Raw genomic sequence first — 15,569 nt, 5'->3', positions numbered from 1 at the left:
TATATATGCACACTTGTGTAGCTATGTGATCACAATAATATACAGGGCTACATACACAACAACATTGCTGCTCTGGTATGAACTGTGGTAATATAAGGACATTTAATTCCAACACATTGCCCTGCATTGGCCTTGCAGAGACTAGAAGATCAGTGGTAAAGTGAACCTACAAGAGAAGCAAATTTGCTTCGAAGTAGATGTTAACATTGCAATATGTCATGGACATGAAGAAAGACTTAATTATGAAAGCCTATGAAGCGATATTTTTAACTGATGGTGCGGGCGTCGCCCCTCGATTAGAAATTCTAATCAAAGGGGCGGCCGCATCAGACTAGTTTGCAGTCTGCCTGAGTCGTGGTCTGAGTGTGGTTGTGATCCTTTCCTCTTCAGCTAGGTCTAGCTATATTGGAAGTTAAAAAGATGACGACTGCTCGAAAGTACGTGCTGGAAACTCTCTTTCAAGGCACTCCAAAGAAATCCGATTTAAAAATAGTCGAAGAGACGTTGCCAGCAATAAAAGATGGAGGTGAGTATTAATACTATTACTTTAGTTTTATCCCCCTTGCTTGGCCAGCCTGAGTGTCTTTGGAAACACTCCTGCATGCATGTGACGTGTTCCTCGCTCACATGCAGACTTTCCGAGTTTCTTTTGCAGTACGCGAGAAAAGTCCGGCAGGTCTCGTACACTGACACATCCTGTCATTTGGAGAAAAAATGACATAAGAAAAAAATACAGGCTGCCTGGCGAGATTTTACATCAAATAGCTAACACTGTCACGGAGAGAACACTGGTTCACTTGCAGATGCACTGTTGATATAGCTAGCTAGCTAGTATAGCTACTTTTGTGCAACTGCTAAAATCAAGTGATAGCGGACAGCTAATTAATAAAATTAGTATAGCTAAACAGCAAATGTAAAACAATTAATCTACTCAGGCTTTTACTGTGGAGAGGAGACAATTGAAAAGTGAGTGCAAGGCCTTCAACAATCACCCCGAATGCAATGTAGCTAACAGTGACTTGATTATACATTATAGTATATCATACAAAATTTTGATGGGAGAAGATTTTGACGAATCATCTTCAATTTGCCAAATAATTCTTGCCCAATATTTTGCCTAATAGAGAGAATGCAGTATAACACAAACATTCACCAAAATATTTTCCGTAAATTCTAAATCGTCAAAATTTTATCTCACCAAAATTTTGTATCATACTGTACACAATGAAAGTGTAATTTTCTTCCCCACACGCAAAATGTTCTGGTTATGTGAGACTAAGACTTATGAACATGTAGTGCATGGATGGATCTGCAGTTGCACATGCAACAGTGTTTTCTATGTAAGATCATTGTCATGTAGCTACCTTAGCTATATCAAAGTTAAAGTAATTTGTAGAATATTTTATTGGTGAAGATTTATCATCACATTTCATTGGTCTGCCATTGTGTACATGTTAACATGTCAATGGAATCCCTTTGACTTAAACGGAATTATTTGTAGAAGTGCTGTACTGTGCTAGTTACTCATTTTCTCTTGTTATAATTAATTGTTATGCTGGCTTTTACTCACAGAATTTTTGGCTGAAGCAGTGTGGTTATCAGTTGACCCATACATGAGGTGGGTTATAAGATAATAGCGCTGTGTTAATTTGTAAAACTCTTTGCTGTATATCGCAGGACACTTGTAAACAGCAGCAATATTGGAAACACCATGATTGGAGAGCAAGTTGCCAAGTTAGTATTTTAATTAAGACATAGCTATTGGGTTCTTATGGAGCATTAGGCCTAATTAGTCAATTGTAGCTCGATTATTCAGTAGTGACGCAAAGGGATTGTTTGGTTTCATCAGTAGCAGGTTCACACACTTAAAACAACATAATTATAGTAAGCAAGCTACAAAGAGTGACTGTTTTCCTCACAAGTAAAATAGTTGAATCAGGAAAATTTGGTGAATCTATATTTGCCTGTTCCAAAGTTTACCTCCATACTGTATGCAATGTGGGCCAGCTCAGAGGAGGCTGGATATGCCATCAAAACAAATTACGCAGAAATTATTTTTTGAGGACCGATCTCAGTGTAATACAGTGAATCATCAAATACACCAAACTGCAACTTATTAATTTCACCCAGAATTCAAGCGCTTTTACAAAACAAAGTACATTGTCTTGAAGCTTACGTGAAGCACATTCTGAATATCTAATGAACCCCAGCAAACCACATCATTTTTATATATATTGCAACTATTGAGGGTCACATGAAATACCAGAGTAATATAGTGCTTAGAGTGCATCCAACCTGCCAGCTGCCATATGTAAGCAATTGATGATTTCATTAGTGGTTGGTTGCTATGATTAGCTCTGGAATGCGTTGTATGACCTGTGATGTCATCTTGAGGCATCACAGCATGATCTGTGACATCATCACTCATGCTTTTTCAAATTTGTTTCACAGAGCTGTATATCAAATTTCATTCATAGACATACCGACTCATGCAGTGTTGTCATGTAACATTAACTGTACAAACATCCTTAACTGTATGTATAAGTATTAAAAGGGCATGACCATTGCAACACTGGCAAAATAAAAGTTGGTGTCCGATACATATACAAAACCCAAGCAATGGGGGCTTGCCTTGTTAAGACCACTTACTCTTTTTAAAACTATTATTGTACTTACACAATAGTCACATAGCCAAGGAAGCACAAATGATGCACTATGAGTAGGTCAACCCTCTGAGCAAAAACCTGACTAGTTTGAACTTCATTTCAGCTTTATCTTGTGAATATACTTTGAGTTAGATTTATCAAGGTACAGTTTTTGGCCCACATCCAGGCTTTTCAAGCTTAGAAACAGTGGCATAATGTTACATTGTACTGCAACTTAAATAAACACACCTAACTCAGTGACTCGTGTTTGTTTCATGACACAGAAATGAAGTTTTTACTTTCCATAAAGAGGCAAATCTGATGGTATAAATGTTTTAAGTATTGGTTTACTGTTTTCTGAAGCAATTAAAGCAATAAAAATTATTTTTGTAGTGCACGTCTTAGCTTTTTACCCAATGTATTTCAAAAAATTATGAGTTTTTGCTTGGCAAGTCACATATTACAAATTGTGACCACTGTAACTTGACCATGTTCTAGTTATATCATGGTACGAGTATGATACTGTAGTTATTACACAAGTTCGTAATTCGAGGCAAAGCCGAGGACGAGTGTTAATAACTATAACTGGCTTGTACCATCAAAAAAACCAAAATTAACACATTTCTCTGAAGCCACAATTTTAAGTCCAGTAAGGTTGAATAGATGGCTGAAGACTATAAGCGACTTGGATATCCTGGTAATTCTTGATTTTGCCTTGGAATACCTGACTACAACTGCTGTGGAACTTCAAAAATCCTCATTCTTCATCAGAACCTGACTACAACTGCTGTGGAACTTTAGAAAATGTTCGTTCTTCACCAGAACCCAAAAAGAAAAAAAGCTGTTACTTTTGAAAGGGAAATCTAGAAAACCACTATCATGTTCATCCCTTTTTAATAATACCATTACTGAATAAGAAGTGACTAAATGGTGTAATCCCCAAGAAATACTGCTAGGAATACTTTGTGGGCAGTTAGGGTATTCGATGAATGGATCCAGCAGCAAAACAAGCACACGGGAGTAAAATACCCTAGCAATATTCTAGAGCAAGAGTATGGCTGTGTTTTTCTGCGTGAGTGCTTGAAGAGCTTTGTATCTGAAGCTGAAAGAGGTGCCATATAGGAAGCCAAATACATTTGCTTACCTGTCACTTGTTTGTTAAGGTGTTAATAATGTGCTATTGACACCTCATTGGTCCATGTACTAAACTACATGGTCTAACTACTAACTAGTGGTATATCTCATGACAGAACCCTTTGATCTGTCCATGCAACAATAAATAAATCTCACAACTCACTATCATTACTAGCAACCACCACACCAATAGTAGAGCAAATCCATGCAGAGACAGATCTAGGATTTATAAAGGGGGGGGGGGGGGGGGAGGGCTAACTCAAGGTACTAATCTCTTGGGTAGAGGTGTGCGAAGCATGCTGGAACTAAGTGGATCTGGGGGCATGCCCCCCAGGAAATTTTGAAAAATAGATGCTAAATACTGCAATTTGGAGACATTTCCACAATATTTTCTGCCTGTAGATATTTTATATACTGCCTTTAGATTATAGGTATGGCTCTCTGAAGCATTTTGTTAATGGAAAAGTTTGGGTAGGTACAGACAACCAAGTACATGATGCACCCTCTCACAATTGCACAACACTGAATAGGTGCATGTTAGAATAATAAGGTTGAAAGCGGAAAATTTTGAAATTTGAACAATACAAGATTGAATCTGAGAACATTTTCAATGGAAATTGTGTACCTGAATTAAGTATTGCCATACATATTAACTACACAAGTAGATGAATGAAGCCCTTTAAACAGACCAATGCACTTCATTGTATGTATAGGTGCAGGCAGATTTGGAAAAATTCCATAACAGAACTAACTATATGCTTCCAGTGAATGTTCTATTAGAGTAGTTAGCTGACTGCTCTATTAGAGTATCTCCATCTTGTACACCTTTAATGCTGATCGGGGTCCTTGTTGCATAAAATTTAGCATAAATCCACTGATAATACCTTGGAAAGATGTTTATAAGGTGGTTTTATGAGTATTTGTATTATTAGCAATCATATAATTATGCTAAGACAAAATTGCATTATAATACTCAGCATATTGATCAAGTAAAGTCTAAAAGTGAAAGGGGGGGGGGGACTTCAGCCCCCAAAGCCCCCCCACCCTGGATCTGCCCCTGCCATGGCATGTTTCTCATGTTAAATAATAACTTTTCCATTGATATATTCCTTAGTGACATCGAAACACAGGGTTCTATGGAATTTAGAAACCCGGAAGGCCCTGTGTTGTGGTGCACGAGTGAAGCGAGGATGCTACTACAGGAGAGTTTCTAAATTCTGTTAGATCCTGTTTTTCAATGTCTAACTAACTTAGACCACAGCTCATTGTTGTACCTTCACAGCTACTTGTGACACAAGAAATGTGGCATAAACAAGCCCAATACACCTCCTTGTAACTTGTAACACATGTTACGGCACTTTCTATCAAGTTAAATGCCCATGCATTGCCAATGTTACAGGCATGTAATTGTCGTGTTTTGTATTGTCCCAGAAACAGGGATTTATTGAGACATGAACAAGCTAGGGATCTAGATACCTGTAAGTATCAAATGAAATTCGAGTATTTCACCTTGCTGTGCTCTAAAGGCCTGTACTATATATAGGAAAGATCCAGTGGGTTATCAATTAAACTCCTGAACATGTTGAGAAGATCATTTGTGAGCTGCTTAAGGTGCTATCATTGTTGTCAAATAAATCTCAAGTTTGCAGGTAATCAGAGACTGTACTTTCTGATAATTGAACTAGTATTGCATGATATAGAATATTGCCATTTATCATGATTATAATTTATCTGTGTTATATAAATCAGTATGAAGCCATGGTAATAAATTACTCACAAATGTACCATAATTTAGCAATAACACCACCTAACCTGCTGGGATGTCTCATTTAAGAAAATAAGCTTTGCAGTACTGTCTTATCATCATTTGTAGTAAATATTGTGTAAAAGTGTTACACTATTATGTATCATATAATATCGTGATAAGAACTGTAATCACAATATAGACATTTATCCCCAATATATAATATTATTGATATATTGCACATCACTAAACAGGAATATGAGCTGGTGATCATGTGTTTCTATAAGTAAAATATGTAAAAGTGTCTTTTTTGCTATCAGTATACTACTGATTAAACAAACGCAGCTACAAATATCTTTCATTGTTTAATTTTTGAAGTTTTTTTTCTTGCTGGAAAAAAATAAATGATGCAAGGGTCAGGTTTGAAGCTAAAGCTAAAGAGTCAGGTTTACTGTCTGGATGACCATTTTGTGCATGACAGCTGTATACTGAAATTAATGTCAGTCATATATTTCATGGTCTGTTTGTTACAGGATCATTGAGAGTAAGAATGACGATTTCAAAGTTGGAGACTACATTGCTGCTAATTTTGGATGGAGGACAAAGACCATCTCTAATGGAGATCAAGTGAGGAAACTAGACCGCTCTGTGTACACTGATGACAAGCTGTCAACTGCATTTGGTATAATGGGAATGACTGGGTGAGTATTGTGTGTGTTGTATGTACTGGTACAGGTGTGAAGTGACATGACTGACAATGCAGCCCTGTGTGACAATGCCACACCTTGTGCTTTGATATATTCAACAAAACTAACGTTTGGGGGACCAGTTACAACAGAGTTGATGCTATCACATGGTCCTGATGGACCATTGGTAGTTGTTTCAGTCAGACTACTACTAAAATATACAAAAACTTTTGATCTCCTTTGTTTAACAGATACATAATAACATGTAAAGAACAGCTAAACAATTTTATCTTTCTCCTTGATTTTCTATACTTTTAGTTTTTAGTCTGTTATTTGGGGAGTAATGATAGAAGATGTCACACTGTAGGTGCAAGAGCAGTCAATAATCTCATAGAACAGTCACCAAAAGAAGTCGCTATTTTCTGTTGTGTAATTGGGACAAGCTTGAGCAAGCCCCACACTAGCGAGAATTCCTTATTAGTTTTTGTTTGTAAGGTCGACAGTGTGCTACAAACATTTACTAATCTTCCTTATTTGTTTGTATGCTGGACAGTGTCCTGTATCCATGTTACATCTTAAAAGCATTTACTGAGCTTCCTTATTTGTCCATACAGTCGACAAATGACAGTGTCATGGTAAGTATGTGAATATGTTACGTTTACTACTGAAGCTAGACATCTAGTTACATTTGATGGTAAGGATAACAAATGAGGAATTCAAACTTCAGTCAATTGTATATGAATAAATAAGGAAGTTGAGAATCAGTAGCTAGCATAGCCATGTTAACTGCGGAAAGCCAAAGGGGCCACCCAGCTGTGACAACAGGTGTGTGCCAGATACTCACAGTCATTAATGAAACCTGCTGCGTGACATTGTATGCATCTATAGCTGGTTATATATGTGGTGCTGTTGTAATGACTTAACTGTGGTTTTACCTTGCTGTAAAGCATTCTAAAAGCAAAGGACCTAATGGGTACATTTTATTATAGTAATTGATGAATGTATGTGGAATGTCATTAGTTGCCAAAAATCATTACAGTTCCAAGATACCTGACACTACTACTTTACTCCTTGATAATTCCACTTTAAATGCTTACAAATCATTAGCATACATACGAATCTAGGAAATAGATAAATAACTAGTAGGGATTCACAGCATTAGAAATTATCTCCTGACACTGCACCATGTTGCAGTCATGTTTTGCTCATGGCAGACATCTAAGAATTTTGATCTCTATTTTTTATAGAGCCACTGCTTATCTTGCTTTCCTGGATATATGTGTTCCTAAGGAAGGAGAGACACTAGTAATTACTGGTGCTGCTGGTGCTGTAGGATCTGCTGTTGGTCAGATTGCAAAGATCAAGGGATGTAGGGTAGTAGGTAAGGTGTTCTTGTATACCAAGTATAAGGAAAAATGAAGAACTTTAATTTTGATTAGGGATCATAGAAATAAAAAGTAATAAATTGGGAGGTCACCAACACCCTTGTTTCACTACTTTTTATTTCTATGATCCCTAATCAAAATTAAAATTCTTAATTTTTCCATATAGCTACTTGTTTATTTACTTTTTGTAACATTATTATGACTGGTGAACTCATTAGAATAGAAAGAATGGTGCCAGGTTCACTGTTTCATCTGAATGCATGCCCCAACTATCAATTACTGAAATATAGCGAAGTGGCCATTGCATTTTGTTTTAAGCTATGTTCAGCCCATTAACAGCATTACAAACAAAGAACACTAGGAGAAGGACCTCTGCAATCAACCCAGTCACAATGGAAAACTCGGGCAATTCCCATCAAATGTAGGGAGGCCATCAGGTGGCGCTTCCACGAATTGACATCTTGCATTGTCAGCAAAGATGAATGGGACACAAGAGAGGACACTAGTAAGTCCATGAAGAATGCAATGTACGTACTGTGGTATGCCAAAAGGCACCACTTGGGCTGAAGCGATGTCAAGCAGTGAAAAAATCAACCCATATATATATATATATATGACCTTAGCCGTTATCGAGTTACACTGGTGTATGAAGGTGTCAGTCAGTCAGTCAGTGCAGTCAGTCAATAAAAAATTCCACTAAATTTAAAATTTCATAGCAGCTTTTTGGAAGCGTTTCAGGTGATACTGCATGAAGGCACTTCTGGGCTTGGTTATACCTCACCAATGCTGCCAAGGCATCATGAAGATGTTGTGAGGCTGGTTTTAGGGTGATAACTTTGGCCAGAAAAGCCCAAACCTTTATGATCCTTAATATACAATACTATTGTACTGTATGATAGCTGACACTAGGTTACGTTTATGGTTTGTTTTAGGTTTTGCAGGATCAGATGAAAAGGTAGAATATCTTAAAGGACTGGGATTTGACGAGGCTATCAATTACAAGACCATGACTTCACTCAAAGAAGCACTGGACAAAGCTTGTCCTAAAGGAATTGATATGTTCTTTGATAATGTAAGTCCTTACTACAGCAAACTTAGTACCTATCAAAGCTACGCTCAGTTGCTAATGAGTAAAACACTGTACTCATAATTCTTTAGGTATATTTTAAAGCATTGCTGCAAGTGCTATATGAAAAATAAAGCACGAGGCACATGGCTGAGATGCTAATAAAGCACAAGGCAAAGCTGAGTGCTTAATTAGCATCGAGGCCAAGCCCCAAGTGCTTTTTTTCATATAGCACAAGCAAGTCAATGCTTTAAATGACTTATGAAACTTTCTAGTGGTAGCTTGCAGCCATACACTAGGAGTCATAATTAACACACATTGTACAAATTATTAGCGGCCTGAATGCACAAAAACTAGTTTAACAATGTAACTCACTCGTTCACCATAGTTTGGCATGGTAGACGTTCATCGCAAATTTTGGCAGGTTTTGGTCACAACCCAACCGATTCTATCATGACACATGGTAAAGTATTTTGTGATATCTCCAGGACTTGTCCGTTTAGATTAACAAATGTAACAGCAATGTTACCTTCTCCCACCCATCTTCGAAGTATTTAGATATGTCTATAAAAGTGATCCAGTGATATAACTTATGTTGGCTGGGGTGATTTACCACTCAGCGCGGCGCAGGCTATCAACCTGCACCAGCTTGGGTTATTAGTTGTATTGGCATGAGCGTCATGGGCTATTATATTAGCCTGTACTAGAGAACATGGGCAACCGTGCTTTATTGCCCACAAATAGTGCTTTATTGCACCGCAACGAGTACTTTGATTGTACAATGAAGCACTCTTTGTATTGCACCGCAACAAGTACTTTGATTGTACAATGAAGCACTCTTTGGGCAATAAAGCACTGTTGCCCTAAAGTGTACTTTATGAAATTTAAAGTACACTTTTTCCTTTGATCTCGCCCTCGCAAAGTTCTATAAAACATGATATATATATATATCACTGTAAGTTGAGATCTAGCTGTTAGAACAGTTGCTTACTCTAAGAACAGTCAGAGGTAAGCGTTTTGCCACCTAGTCAAACAGCATTTTCTTTGCTAAGTTACAAATAATTACACACATTTAAGAATAATGTCAGAAGTATCACGGAACGTAATTTCCAAAGGAGTGTATGTCCGTGATACTCCTTTTTGCAGTATGCTAGAAGACACTTATGTGGCAAAACAGTGAAAACATCAAACCCATAGCATTAGCCATTGTTTATCAGAAGTGTTTCAGGTCATACTGATGGCACTTGATTGTACCTAACCAATACTGCCAAGGCACTGTTGCAGGTATTGTAAGGCTAGCTGGTTTCTAGTGAACTTTTTGAAGGAAAGCACAAACATTTAGTATTACTACTATAATTACCATGTAGAGTACCATGTTGTATGATAATATAATAATATTCTGTTGTAAGAGAAAGAGTATGTAATAGTAGATATTTTAATTTCTAACCTTTTTTAGGTTGGTGGAGAATTCTATGACACAATTATACCACAAATGAATAACTCTGGGAGAGTGGTAATTGTCGGTTATATGTCACAATACAATAGTGAAAAGCCAGACCAAGGTATTATTTTCTGTACACATGGTGTAGTATGGATGTATCAGAGCATTTCTTACTTTAGATTTGTTTGTTGAACTGATGTTTGTGTGCATCTTGTAAGGTTGTAAAAATATTATGGGCAGTAAAAGTAGCTTATTAAAAAGTAACTTATTGCTTATTACTATAACTAAAACTATTTAGTTACAGTTACATATTATTACCCATAAAATAAATTAACTAAAATATTATTGCTATTATTGTGTGCACAGCATTATGTGTGCAACTACCACCTTTATCACGTGATATGACTGTGTTGGACAATGTGTAAATCTTGCATTCAAGAGAAAGTAACTGGTTAGTAAGCTTCATTCATTAATTCAACTTCATTGTGGCTAGGTGTTACTCAGTGGATTAGTAACGAGATTAGTAACTTTGTAATAATAAAACTACTTAATATTTGAGGCATTACAGTAACTTCATTACTTAGGTAACACATTACATTTGTAAATAAAGTAGCTTTTATATCATATGTGACCGGATTTGCAAAAGTACCTTTTTCACACACAAACTTTAACCCATATTTTGAACTTTACAGCTTCATAACATTTTAATCGTTGCATATAATCATCTGAAATTTTCCATGAGCAAAGCTACAGGCTACATTTTGGTTATATACTGGCTACTATACACAAAGCAAGTTAATCAGTATAAGGAGTCTACGGTTATATATGACATTTTATTTGCTGGTATATAAAATGTGTGGAAAAGGTACCTTTTCACAAATCTGGTCACATATTTTGTTATAATTACTTGGTTACTGCAAAAGTAATACTATTATGTAACTTTTTACATAAGTAATAATGCATTACCCCAAACACTGAATATGGGTTACTAAAACAAGGGTGGGGTTAGTAAGTTACCAACCTTTAATTTTAGTAACCGTTACTATTATCACAACAGGTCCAAGACTTAACCCATCAATATTGGCCAAAGAGTTAACCATTCGAGGATTTTTCATATATAACTGGCTTCCAAGATGGCCAGAGGCATTTAAAGCAATTGGTGAATGGATTGATAAGGTAAATGATGGGTAAAAATAAACTGTTTATTCATATGGTGTGTGTTACAATTTCATCTCATCACTTTGCAATATTAGGCCATTAGTTGTTTTCTAGCAATATCAAGTCTATAGGGTTGGTAAGTTGATGTGAGAATAAAAACATTAACACAAAATGGAGAATAAATTGAAAGAATTATTTCAACTTAAACAAAAAATGACAAAATGTAAAGCTAAATTGTTATGACCTAAAGTGCAGTTTGAGGAAATACTATAATTAGAAACAGTACAGAACTCTTGTTCATAAAACTGATGTTCAGGTCTTTAGGTACAATTATCTGTAGTGCTCATTAAAAGAATGACTCCTTGTATGAAAACTCATACTGTTGAAATTTATATGAAGTTGCTGCAATTTCTGTAGTTTCATACTTCTAAATTGCATAATTGCAAGAAAACAATCTCCAGTAATCAAGCCTTAAGGTCAACTTGTACACACTGGCCTTTGTAAGATCTCTCAATTTGTCACATGTGTACAAATTAACCTGCCCAAATGCTTAATGAAGTTACCAAAGTATTAAATATTAGTAAGTTTCTTTGGAACAATATTGGATATACAGTATTTACATGCAACATAGATATTAGCGATGTTCCAGCCATTGAAAATTGTTGCAGTGACTGTTCTATTAGACCACCCCTCCCCCTACATCTGCTACTTGGTGAAAATGCCTTGTGCCTACAATGCATATCCCTTAACAGTGAAAGGAGGGAAACATTTGACCCAGGCTGGATCCACCATAGATTACCATCATGATCACAAAGCACCCACTGGAGAAGATGAAGATTTAGTGATGAAATTAGCAGATGTTGTTATAAGCTGTAATGATGGTGATGGGTATCTATGCAATGAAAACAATTACAAGTTTTAGTGCTGCCTTGTGCAATAGAGAAAATAGCACATAATTTTTTTCAGCTCTTGTATATAGATTATATAGGCTCTGCAAGGCTTGTATGTAGCACATATCCACACTAGTACATTTTTACTACAACACCACAATTATCTAATTATCTGACTGATAATAATCTTCAAAGTGTTGTTTCATGAGCTAGTCTGCTTTCCAAGATGGTATTTAGGTGTCTGCCTATCAGGGTTTGTGGAAATTCCAATGTGATCTCTCTTATGAACCACAACTGTGGTTCATGATAGTTCAGTGATATTTACATAGACGGAAGGCATGTCTTACTAACATACCAATGTAGGGGGTGGCATGTCAACCTAGGAGGTTTGAGCTTCTTTACCTTGCAAAATTGAATTTGAGAGTGATATCTTTATTTTCATGACTGTTGCGTTATGTTGACTGCTCTATTAGGGTATTTCAATTTGGAAATTTTACTTGTAACGTTAATGCCTAGACTGGGCTATGCTATTGGATACAAACACATTTCTAGCTTTTTCTTCACACACTAACTACTCCAATTGATGATAATTATATTATCCAATAAATTTCAGCAAAGCCTTGATCATGATTCATGGATAAATTTTTTTGGGTCTTTTTTTTTTTCATGGAGAAATTGTCTAGACAGTCACAACTTCAAATATTTGATTCTCATGCTCTTCTGCTCATTTGAATGGAGCATTCAGTTATTCTATTTATCCTCACGTGTACTAATTCAGGGGACTACACAGCAGGAACCATTTCAAACTGATTACATTTGCAAAACCTAGCCATGCATAATTGCATATGGGGTTTTCAAATAACTTGGCAGAAAAATGATAATTCTTTATGGTTTCAATAGTAGACATTGCCTGCATCAGTAGTGTAATTTGGGTCTAAACATTCAGTTCATTTGCCACACATGCATATTATTTATTCAACAAAACTGAACAATCAAAATGAAACTTTTGTAACATGCTTGAGTTTGTAATAAGCACTGATGTTTCCAAAATATCATGGCAAAGAATGTAGTTAAGTTTGTTATTGTCATTTGATGGATGTTTATGCTGAATCATATTTTTACTAAACGAAAAACTGTGCAGTTGTACTGATTATGTCATTTGTAGGGTCAGCTCAAGTACACTGAAAGCATCACTGAAGGATTTGATAACATGTTTGATGCATTTGCTGGTCTCTTCACTGGAAAGCACATTGGCAAAGCTGCTGTGAAGGCTTAAAAGTATGGTCTGAAGGACTTTAACACTGTAGTTCCTCAGTATACTTTGCTGTATACCTACATAGTTTGTAGTATTTCACAAACAAAAAACTTTGACTAGTTTACATAAGACGTTGAATAAATTAAGCACAACACGTGCTACAATAATTATTTTACACATGTTTAAATCTATGCTATTCAACATATACTTGCCTGTTCATGGAGAATATTCATTTCTGTACCATTGAGCAAACACGAATTGCATTTGTTTGTTTACATTGTCATCACCATGCATGCCTCAATAGCCTTGTTAGATGTGAACTAAAAGTTTGATGAATTCACCAGTTCATGGTGAACAGGTCTTGACTTCATGGTAAATAAGCATCTGTAGTTTTTTCAGTAATACAAATAGGTTTTTCTGCTCTATCATTCTAACTTTGAGAGTATTCAAAAGATAATGCTGAACATAGGCTGTTCTAAGGGGGGGAGGGGGGGCTATGCCCCCCACCCTGCTGAAAAGTTTTGGAAATCTTGGGGAGAAGTTGCAGTATAGATTGGCATTATTATTTTCATGTGTTGTAGCATAAATTTTAGGCTGTTTACAAGCCTTCGAATTGAAAAAATCCGGCAGCTTCTGGGGTGGGGTTGTACCCCAGACCCCCTGAAATTCTATTTTATATTACAGCTATATAACGATAGTCATGCTTGTGCCCTACATGTACTTGGCCTCTCGGATCTAGAATTGCCACTGAGGCTGAAACTACAACAATCCTAACCATTGGATTTTTGCTCCAGACAACAAAAAAGTCATAATATATAAAAAGAAAATGCCATAACTAGTTTAGCTAAGCAGGTCACATATACAATATATATAGGTATGGATTGCATTTTGATACATGGCAAGTTTTTGTTCCATAATTTATATCTATCAAGTTGACTTGTGTAATTAGCTACAGAAGGCCAGTGGTTTTGTTATTCTTATTAACTCACTAATCTCTTGGGTATAGGTGTGCAAAGCATGCTGGAAACTATGGGGGTCTGGAGGCATGCCCTCCCAGGAAATTTTTGAAAAATAGATGTTAAAATACTGCAATTTGGAGACATTTCCACATAAAATTCATATTTCTGCTTGTAGATATTTATATACTGCCTTTAGTTATAGGTGTGGCTCTCTGAAACATTTTGTTAATGGAAAAGCTTGGGTAGGTACAGACAACCAAGTACATGATGCACCCTCTCACAATTGCACAACACTGAACAGGTGCATGTTAGAATAATAATGTTGAAAGTGGAAAATTTTGAAATGTGAACAATAAAAGATTGAATCTGAGAGCATTTTCAATGGAAATTGTGTACCTGAATTAAGTATTGCCATACATATTAACTACACAAGTAGATGAATGAAGCCCTTTAAACAGACCAATGCACTTCATTGTATGTATAGGTGCAGGCAGATTTGGAAAAATTCCATAACAAAACCAACTACATGCTTCCAGTGAATGTTCTATTAGAGTAGTTAGCTGACTGCTCTATTAGAGTATCTCAATCTTGTACACCTCCAATACTGATCCGGGTCCTCGTTAGGGACCCGCCGATTATGCCGGTATAATAATGAGCATAATAGGTACCTGAAAGCATTGAGCATAATGCTAGCATAATAGGCAGAATATTTGTGCATTACCATAAATTCTTAAAATACATATCACAGAAAAAGATCGATATACTCTAATAGAACAGTCAGAAAATAATAGACAGCTGACTGTTCTATTAGAGTATATCGATCTTTTCCGTGACATGAATTTTGACAAACAGGGATTTAGAGTCTATGCTTCAGCAACTTACTGTTTTCCCATAAAGTGCAAATTGAGAACTGAGGTATAAATATTGAGCATAATTTGAGCATAATAGGTAAATATTGAGCAGTGCAGCATGGCATAATAGGTAAAATAATGGGCATAATCGGCGGGTCCCTAGTCCTCGTTGTATAAACGTTAGCATAAATCCACTGATAATACCTTGGAAAGATGTTTATAAGGTGGTTTTATGAGTATTTGTATTATTAGCGATCATATAATTATGCTAAGACAAAATTTCATTATAATACTCATCAAGTAAAGCCTAAAAATGAAGGGGGGGAGAGGGGGGCTTCAGCTCCCAAAGCCCCCC

At 36.2% G+C, this 15,569-nt stretch overlaps 1 protein-coding gene across 1 annotated transcript; it reads left to right on the top strand.

Moving 5' to 3' along the window:
- Window positions 1-321: 321 nt before the first annotated feature.
- On the top strand, window positions 322-13,574 carry LOC136261919 (prostaglandin reductase 1-like). The gene is made up of 9 exons (XM_066056013.1): window positions 322-526; window positions 1,573-1,618; window positions 1,678-1,734; window positions 6,057-6,224; window positions 7,457-7,590; window positions 8,527-8,666; window positions 10,117-10,222; window positions 11,159-11,277; window positions 13,315-13,574. Exons 1-9 carry the CDS (start codon window positions 421-423, stop codon window positions 13,423-13,425), a joined length of 987 nt encoding a protein of 328 aa, XP_065912085.1. The 5' UTR covers window positions 322-420; the 3' UTR covers window positions 13,426-13,574.
- The last annotated feature ends 1,995 nt before the right edge of the window (window positions 13,575-15,569 follow it).

This window comes from Dysidea avara, chromosome 7, assembly GCF_963678975.1.
Source record: "Dysidea avara chromosome 7, odDysAvar1.4, whole genome shotgun sequence".
NCBI classification, from domain to species: domain Eukaryota; kingdom Metazoa; phylum Porifera; class Demospongiae; order Dictyoceratida; family Dysideidae; genus Dysidea; species Dysidea avara.
This window is presented reverse-complemented; position numbering and strand designations above follow the sequence as displayed.

Bases quoted from the DNA above. Each gene is read 5' to 3' on its own strand.
- LOC136261919 (XM_066056013.1), top strand. From the start codon at position 421: ATGACGACTGCTCGAAAGTACGTGCTGGAAACTCTCTTTCAAGGCACT. The intron at 527-1,572 runs GTGAGTATTAAT...TTTTACTCACAG, and splicing joins GCCAGCAATAAAAGATGGAG to AATTTTTGGCTGAAGCAGTG. The intron at 7,591-8,526 runs GTAAGGTGTTCT...GGTTTGTTTTAG, and splicing joins CAAGGGATGTAGGGTAGTAG to GTTTTGCAGGATCAGATGAA.